This window comes from Juglans regia, chromosome 11, assembly GCF_001411555.2.
Source record: "Juglans regia cultivar Chandler chromosome 11, Walnut 2.0, whole genome shotgun sequence".
Lineage (NCBI taxonomy): Eukaryota > Viridiplantae > Streptophyta > Magnoliopsida > Fagales > Juglandaceae > Juglans > Juglans regia.
This window is the reverse complement of record NC_049911.1, coordinates 2,675,054-2,684,725: the sequence shown is the minus strand read 5'-3', so window position 1 is coordinate 2,684,725 and position 9,672 is coordinate 2,675,054. Positions and strand designations below refer to the sequence as shown.

Genomic DNA, 9,672 nt, shown 5'->3' with positions numbered 1-9,672 from the left:
AAACTGGAAATAAAAAAAGGAAAGCAAACCAAAGGAGAATATATGAACAGTACTAATGGTGGTGACTAAATTGTGAGTGTGGTGTATCATTCCTAATTACATGAACAAAATAATAATAATAATAATAATGTTTTTAACTTGGGTTTGCAGAACAAAAGAGAATGTATTATGGTAACTGTGAACGGAATTTGAATTTCCTTAAAGGTATAGGACATAAGGTCCTTAATGACTCAGATGTGTTACACTATACTTGGTTTATGAGAAAGCTTTCCTTTCTCCTGTGAAAGAAATGAAAAAAAGAAGAAAATAAAAGGGTCTTTGAAAGCTTCTCAATGCAATTCTCAGTTTTCTATCTATAAGTTGTGAGAGTTCCATGTGCCTTTGCAATAATATTTGAGATGTTTATAATACTTTCTGCCTGTTTTATGGATTGGATCTTTGAAATTGGAGCTGGGGTCTGTGACATGATGATTGGGCGCTTGATTGGCTTCCCTTGGATGTTGTTTCATAGTCTATGGTCGTGTTTGTCCTGGCAATGGGGGGAGGCCATATATAGAAGCAGCAGGATGAGAGAAGTAGCAGCCCTGTTCAGCTTTTTAAAGCTGTAGTATCTGTGTTTCTGATTTGGGTACTAATAATCAGAATATTTTATTATTATTTTTTATTATTATTTACAGAATACTTAAAAATATCTTACTATCCAAATATAATCTAAATATTCCAAACTTAAATATCATGAGTTTGTTTATCGAAAACTGAGTTACTCGACAATAAAAAACATATGGAAAAGAAATGATATTTATAATTATAAAATACAAAGATCGTGCACTAAATAAATATAATATCTATATCAAAAGTTTAACTTTTTAATAATACATCAATACTCTTTCTTAAAATAAATGCAACTTATACAAAATAATGAAAAATGTCAACGACACAAAAAATTTTGATAAAAATAAATTTATAAATTAATATAATTTCACGTCAGTATTTAGACTTTAGAGCGGATTTTTTTAACAATATAAACTCAAGGCCCTTTTTGTAATTTTAAAAGGAAAGCCCCTCTCTAGTCCCCCACCAGCTTTCTTCTATAAATACGGTTCAGAAAATTAGGGTTTTAGAACTTTCAATAGTTTTCCTCTGGATCTGAGGCTCTGCGCCTACCGTCACTATAGATGATGGCTCTCTCTATTTTCTAGTTTTTGGGGTATTTTTTTCTGTGTTCAATCTTTATGTGTTTAAACTTCGCACATAGTTCTTCTTGGTAACCCGTTTTCCGAGGAAATGGTTTCCAGGATTTTATCTGTGCGTAAAGCAAATCAAAGTCCTTTCTGCTTGAGCTTTCTCCTTTTTCAGTCCATGGAGATGTGCTCCAATGTTATTGGATTACATTTTTGTTTAAAACCCATGATTGGTTCAACCATTTATGGGAAGTGTTTGGTTGCTTGTGTGAGAAAACTCTTGGCGTAGGAAAATCAATGTGAATCATTCTAATGGTCTGTTCACTAATATAACACGAACAGAAAGCAAGAACAAAAGGGATTTAATTTATTTGCAATCTGTATTCAGCTTATTTGCGATGAAGCATTTTGTGGAGGGAATTAAGTTTCTGTACGTAAAATTTCATCTTCAACTTGTGTCGTGCTATTCAGTATTCAGGGTAGTCAAAGACATTATCATAGAAGCAGAGAGCGGGGTCATACGGAATGAAATCTGCTATTACACGTGAAAGACATGAAACACGGTTCTGGAAGGGAGATTCTTTGAATCGAATGATACGTATAAAAACGTTTTTGGAATCAAAGTAAAAACCATTTCATTGTACATTTGTTATCGATACGGCAGATTTCAGACTACAATGATATTTTACTGGCAGGACCCAAAGCTTTATATGTTAATAATTTTATTTCCAACACGAATCTAAGCTGCGTTCAAAGGATTCGATGGACAATGACAGCATCTGAAGATTAGTGGCCGTTCAGTTGATTGGTAAAGGTCAAGACAATGCTGCAGAGCTGGTTGAACATCTTGCTTGATTTAGCAATTGGGTAGTTGCTTTTCAGTTCATTGAAACCTTCCTCACAGGAATCGACTCCGGTCATGGCAGCACTCACCCATATATTAATATCACCATAACTCTTAGATTTCAAGGCCTTGAAGGAGTAACTGATTTGTTGAGTTGCACTTTGGAAGTTCTCAGCGCAATCTTTGAGGGCTGCAGGTGCATCCTTCAGTTTTCTGATTTGGGTTTCTACTTGCTTAGCACTGATTGCTGCGTACTTCAGGGCAACTCTGGCTAGGACGCGAAGTTCAGTGGCCGTACGGGCCTTGGGGTGATTTAACAAAACTGCTCTGCACAGATCTTTGTACAGAGTGCGATCACAAGCTGTGTTGATCAAATTAAGGTCTTTGTTGTCAGCAAAAATGGTGTATGGGCAGAGAGTGAAAAGCAACCCAAAGAATAGCTTTAAGATAGGCTTCATGTTGTCAAGACAGAAAATTTTTCTCTGCAAAAAACAAAGATCTTTTCTGCTGACAAATGGGAGAAAGTAGAAGAATTGGAATGTTGTGATTTACTACCCATTGCGGAAGTACATTATATAAGGAGAAGTTTTTTTTGGTATGTGCTGGAGAAAAGCTCATGACCACACAAATGTATCTGTTTAAGCGATTTCTTTGGGGTCATAATTTCTCTTTTAATGGAAAACTTGAGTTTGGTTGAACCTGAATTAGGAGTTTCGGCAATCTATTCCAATGTTTCTGTAGTTGTCTGCATGATCTATTCCCATGTTTGTAGCAAGACTTGTTCAACTTTTGTTGTTTGTTGAGTTTTGATCTGGCTTAAAAGTACCATAACAGATTATTAGATCCTGTCCTGTAATTTGGCTGTGCTCCAATTGGCAACCCGGAGAGAGAAAGAAAGAGGGTATGGAGTTTTCTGTCTCTAGATTGTCCATGCAATCCGGGCAAAGGGATCCCAATTCCAGAGCAGCAATACAAGAATAGGTAGTAAAAGATTGATTATTCATCATAATTCATTCCCATAACAACGTTAAACACACGACAGGTAAATGCTCATTCATAGATGAAATTGAAACATGACTCGTAACTCATGCTTTATAATTATTTTACAATAAAAAAATTTATTCATCATTTCAACTCTTATCATCCTCTCATCATCTCATGATGTGACATTAAATGATAGGTTCACAAGTGAAATAATAATAAATAATTTTCAATCACCTAATACCACATCATAAGATGATGAAAGTTGGGATGATGAGCAACATTATTTAAATGCTCACACAAACTTAAATGCTTTGTTTTCGTACATTAGATTGTAATGTTCTTTTTCCTATAATATAAATCTAACATATCAATATACTTTATATATGAGTTTTAATTTCGTAAGATGGTTTTATGAACTCTCACACTTCTCATAATATTTTACTCTGATTTAGTGCTCGTATAAACCATTTAGTGCTTAATTCTGTTCACACCACCTGCCCTTAATACCTCTCGTCCTAGTCCTCTAAAAAAGAGATACCTCTCGTCCCATTCCAAGTTTCACAATCCAGTATCCATGACGCAATCACAAGAGAGAGCGAGGATCAGAGCAAACTTTCTTTGGGGGAAGGGGGTAACATGGAGGGGATTGAGCAGACGACAAGGAGTGTCAATCACATTAGAACGCATAGCGATAGAGCAGAAAAAGGAAATGGTTCGTTTCCAGAACATTAGTATCTGCGATAGAGCAGAAAAAGAAATGGTTCGTTTCCAGAAAATCAAATTCCTTGCTGCTCGAGCATTCTCCCTTTTTACATGGAGCGTTATTGGATAGCCTTTTTCTTTTTTCCCAAACCCACGAAAGGATTGATTTTTCCATTTAACGGCAGTGTTTGGTTGCTTGTGGTGAGGAATAATTTTATATTGTTTGTGGACAAAGTTTTAGACATATTTATATATGAGGAATGAATAATCCTTTTTTGTAGAACCAGTTTTATAGGATGAGTTAGATCCATGAATTTTTTCATGGACGTATTAGAGCCTATCACAGGACGAATGAGGCCAACACTACTTATCTCGTGACAAGGATCAGAAAAAAAAATAATGGCCTATACTTGAGGGAGGGTGTTGAGGCATAATCTCACATTACTTGTGGATAACGTCTTGGACATATTTATAAGAAATGAATAATCTTCTCTTGTAGAATTGATTTTATAAGATGAGTTAAGCCCATTAATTACTTCAGCTTGTGCATGAAATTCTTCTCAGTAGGAAAATCAAAGTGGTTTGTGCAGCACATGGTCATTCTGTTTCATATTGAACTTCGATTTCAATTTTTTCTTTTTGGAGGTAACGTCCTCATCCTTTCAAAAAGTCTTTTTCTTTTCGTCTAATTTGTTCTTCTTATCCAAAGAATTTTTGTCTGTAAAGCTGTAGTTGCTTACTCAGCGATCAATGCGAATCAATGGTCTTGCTCTAGGAAGCTAGGCAAGAAAAGGAAATAAAAACAAATAGGTCTGTGTTAGTTTCTTTGCAATAATTAAGAGGTTCATTGAAGGTCTGTGTTAATCTTTGTAACCAAAATTTAAATCAATTTCTGGATTCAATTGAATTTCCAGGGATTGGCTTGTGCCAAGACAAACAAAAGCATGACATGGGATATGATCAAAGATGTTTGGAGTCGGGTAAAATCACACGTACAAACCAGAAAATGTTATTGATGCTTTGGAAAACAATGAAAATTTACAAACCAAATAATTAATTATTATTGCGCAAGGCTAAGCTTGGTATGGTAAAGAGCTTGAGAGAAAGATCACTGCTTCAGTTGATTGGTAAGGCTCAAGACAATGCTACACAGCGGATCGAATAAGTTTCTCAAATTAGCGAGTGGAGACTGGCGGCCTTGATCCTTGAAACCTTCATCACACGTAAGAGCATCGTTCATTGCGGCCGTGACCCATGTTACAACATCGTCATACCTTTTAGATTCCAAGGCATTGAGGGAATCATCAAGCTGATCAATTGCATCTTCGTAGTTCTGAAAGCAGTCGGACAGACATTGGTGAACAACCTCGTCAGATGTTCCCTCGTCCAGCTTGGTGATGTAGTCACGTATGTTGGTGGCATTGGTTGCTGCCTGTTTTATTGCCACAACGGTAAGGCCATGAACATCAACAGCCTCGATGCTCTCGGGGTCCGATTCAAGGTTGTTTCTGCAAAGGTCTTTGTGCAAAGTACGATCACAAGCTATGGGGATTAAATCTGGTATTTCACCGTGAGCAGCTAGAATTTTGTGTAGCCAGAGAGTAAAAAACAGCAAAAAGAAAAGCTTTGAAATGGTTTTCATGTTTTCACTAGCTAGAAAGAATGCTTTTTATTATGTTGCAGATAAAAGAGGATAATGAATGTGAGTTATGCTTTTTATTGTCTTTCTTAGTAGCTATTGTCAAAGGATATATATATAAAGAAGAAAAGAGGTAGATCAGTGCATGACCACATATTAAGAACAATAGTACTGTTTAAGCGGTCTGTTTGGGCTTCCTGTGGACAGTAGGAGTTGGCTTAAATTAGGGGTTTGAACCATCCACTCCCGTGTATGTGCCAAGACTTTTTCAACTTCAGTTTATCATTAGTTACTCCTTGGAACATTCTTTTTAATTTGCTCTTTTGTACAATATCCACACCGTCTTCAAATTATCATATCATCATCTATAAGTTGTCAGTTTTGGATCAGATCACTTCCCAAGCTGTTTGAAAAAAACAAATTTTAAGTTATTGGTACGTGTTTTGACATGGCAAAACATGCATGGATATATAAGCGTATTCTTACTTAAATCAGAATGTCAACAAGGAATCTCCCAATTAAAACCACAAATGTGAAACCCAAATCGGCAAAAAAGACGAAATCTCGAGCTTGAAACGAGTGTAGACTCTACAATGGCGAGTGAGAACGGCGCTATATATAGCGTCCGAGTGAGATAAGTTTGTGACTTTGATATTGTAGAAATTAGCAAGTGGTATATTTTGTCAGAGAGAATCTGGGTTCGACGGCAGCTTGTAATTCAGGCTTCAAAGAGTTAATTTGGAGTACCAAAGAAGTACCTTCCTTTATCTGTGTCAGAAATTAGTGACTGAAATAATGCGGAATGATCAACGAAGAGGTGGCGGCATGTAAAAGCCAGTAGAAATGTTGTAGCGTTTGAGTTTGCGTTTGGATAAGTAGTAAAAAAATAATGGTAAAATATTAAATAGTAATAAATAATAATAATAAAATAATAATAAAATAATAAATAATAGTAAAATATTATGAGAATACTCTACTATCCAACAAGTGTAGTGTCTTTTTTTTTTAAAAAAAAGAGTGAAATATATTATTAAAAAATTATTTTTTTTATATAAATTTTATATATATATTTTTTTTTTTAAAGTATACAATACTTAGATACTCCATGACTGTAAATATCATTTCTTATAAAGATGAGAGTGTCATAGAGATGTTTTTTTCAAACTTTAGAGCATCATCTCGTACGTTTTACATGTGAGAAATGATTTAGGGCGTTTGGTTACATAGAATCTTTCATTATATTTATGAACAATAGTGAGATAATTTAAATTAAGATATTTTTATTAAGTTTTAGGAAAGGGTAACGCTACACCTACCGAGAAAAGCCAGCGAAAGTTCCTACCAACATGCAAAAGTTTTTTTTCCAAATATTTTTTTAAAACCCTTAAAACATTTTTTTAAAAAAAAATTACAAACATATTAAAAATATTTTCTTAACTATTAAGTTAAAAAAAAAAAACAATCTATAGGTTTAGTCTTTCCTTGATGGGAATATCATTTCATTTTATGAAAGAAGAGAAACAATTGAATAAAAATATTAAAAAATTAAAAAATTGTTTGAACATAATTTTTTAATATAATTTTTATTTTAAAATTAAAAAAAATATTTTTTTGTGTTTTGTTTAGAAATTTAAGAAAGTTATAATAATTAAGTAATGATTAGATGAAAAATTTAAAAATTTGAAATTAAAAATGTTTTGTATTTAAGTAATGTTTAGGAAAAAAATATCTGATAATACTTGAGAACAATTGTGTTACCAAACGAACCCTCACAAAGAGGATCTATAAAAGTAAACCTACATATTGCCGTGTTTTGATTTGTTACATTAGATTACAAAATTACTTTTATTATAAAATTGATCTAGCGTATTATATGAAATCGTATCAATTTGTAAATTTACTTCTTTGAAATCTCTTTGCGACTATAACTCTTATCTTTACATATTATTATGGTATAAAATTAAAGGCTGACGTGTTGACATCTTATTGAATGGTATAAAGCTAAATTTAGAATATCCTTGGAGAATGAGTTAAGATGAGAAAATTAGAAATAGTAGTGAAATTATTTGTGAATAGTAGTGAAATAATTTGAGTTATGATATTTTATGAAATTTTGGGAAAGGAGAGAGAAAAAATTTGAATAAAAATATTATAAAATTAAAATATCGTTAGAATGTAATTTTTTAATATTATATTGTTTTAGGATTTGAAAATTTTGAATTTTTATTTTTATTTTGTTTGGAAGTTTGAAAAAATTGTAATGATTAGGCATTAATGATTAGATAAAAAATTAAAAATTAAAAATTAAAAAATATATGTTTAAGTGATATTTGAATATTAAAATCAGTTCCGCTTCTAAGACATCAGACTGATATTAGAAGTATAACAGCCCCCCTTTCATCAGCTGCCACGTTGGAAATCACATAATAATCTATATATGCTCAATCACACAAAAGAATCACATCACATATGGTATTATGAGGACAGCATAATCATGACAATAGTGTTGAGTATTGTGGAGTCTGGTCCACATCGCTCGAGCGGAGTCTTCAGCCGCTTGAGCGGAGGCATCACAGAGACTTCGCGCAAGGCCTGATCGACAGTGAACTCGAGCGGATGTGATACAGAGAGTTCACTTGACACTTGCTCGACATATCGCTCGAGCGGAGTTCAAGTCAAAGAGTTCGCTTGTGACGCTCGACACATGGGAAACAGGTTCGCTCGATGCGCACTCGACACACTGCTCGAACGAACATCGCTTTTGTTGAGATTTTAGGGTTTCTGCCGTGTACCCTATTTATATGTTTTTTTTTCTATCACTATGACCGTACAATAAGTGCACAGTAATCGCCATTAGTGTATTGTGATTTCTTAAGTGATAAAAATCTTCTGCAGCTCCCGTAGACATAGGCAAGTTGCCAAACCACGTAAATCTTGTGTCGTGTGATTGTTTGATTGTTCTTTTCGAGTTTACTTTCAATTATTGTCATCATTTTTCACAACAATTGGTATCAAAAGCCAAGGTTCGGGTCTGAAGAAAAACGATGGTTGGAAAAGAAGTGAAGGTATCCGGGATCGAGAAGTTCAATGGCACAGATTACAAGTATTGGAGGATGTAGATAGATGACTACCTCTATGGGAAGAGACTTCATCTTCTGTTGTTGGGGAAAAAGCCAGAAGGCATGGAAGAAGCTGATTGGAACATGTTAGATCGACAGGTTCTGGGGGTTATTTGGTTGACCCTGTCGAGATCCGTTGCACACAACATCATCAAAGAGAAGACGAATGCGGATTTCATGGCAGCTTTGTCAGGTATGTATGAAAAGTCGTCAGGGAATAACAAGGTACACTTGATGAAAAAGTTATTTAATTTGAAGATGGCAAAAGATACATATGTTGCACAACATTTGAATAATTTTAATACTATCACAAATCAATTGTCAGCTGTTAAAATTGAGTTTGATGATGAGATAAGTGCACTGATACTATTGACTTCACTGCCAAACAGTTGAGAAGCCATGAGTTGTTAGTAATTCTCATGGTAAAACGAAGTTGAAATACAATAATATACGTGATTTGATTTTGACTGAGGAGGTACGCAGAAGGGATTCAGGCTAGACCTCGGGTTCGAGTTCAACACTGGATGTTAATTCTCAGGGGAGATCACAAGACAGGAACTCAAATAGAGGCAAATCAAAATCAAAGAATAGGGACAAGAGCAAGTCAAGGCCTAGGCAACAAGCAACTTGTTGGAATTGTGGCAAGACTGGTCACATAAAGAAAAACTGCAAAAATTCGAGGAAGACGGAGAATGATAGTGCTAATGTGGTTACTGAAGAAATACATGATGCACTACTGCTAGCAATTCACAATCTAGTTGATGGCTGGATACTGGATTCAGGGGCCTCGTTTCACACATCTACCCATCGGAAAATAATGCAAAACTAAAGTGGACATTGCAGAAGGTCAGACACATTCCTAAGTTGAAGAAGAACCTCATATCTGTTGGGCAGCTCGATGATTGTGGTCATTCAGTAGTGTTCTCAAATAGCACCTGAAATATCTCTAAAGGGGCATTGGTACTGGCTCAGGGTAAGAAAATTGATACTCTCTGTATGACTAATGGTTTGAATAATACTATTACTACTACCGTTGCAGAAAGCACATCAGATTTGTGGCATTGTAGGTTTGGCCATATGAATTAAAAGGGCATGAATGAACTACTCTCTAAAGGCAAGCTACCAGAACTGAAGTCAGTTGATCTCAGTATGTGTGAGAGTTGTATTTTGGGGAAATAGAAAAATGTCAGTTTCATGAAGAGT

General features: G+C 34.6%; 2 protein-coding genes across 2 annotated transcripts; both read right to left on the bottom strand.

Moving 5' to 3' along the window:
* Window positions 1-1,776: 1,776 nt before the first annotated feature.
* Window positions 1,777-2,667, bottom strand: LOC108987465 (pectinesterase inhibitor-like). Its single transcript, XM_018960392.2, has one exon. It carries the CDS (start codon window positions 2,481-2,483, stop codon window positions 1,968-1,970), a length of 516 nt encoding a protein of 171 aa, XP_018815937.1. The 5' UTR covers window positions 2,484-2,667; the 3' UTR covers window positions 1,777-1,967.
* A 1,897-nt stretch (window positions 2,668-4,564) lies between these two features.
* Window positions 4,565-5,435, bottom strand: LOC108987467 (putative invertase inhibitor). Its single transcript, XM_018960393.2, has one exon. It carries the CDS (start codon window positions 5,351-5,353, stop codon window positions 4,820-4,822), a length of 534 nt encoding a protein of 177 aa, XP_018815938.1. The 5' UTR covers window positions 5,354-5,435; the 3' UTR covers window positions 4,565-4,819.
* Window positions 5,436-9,672: the final 4,237 nt, after the last annotated feature.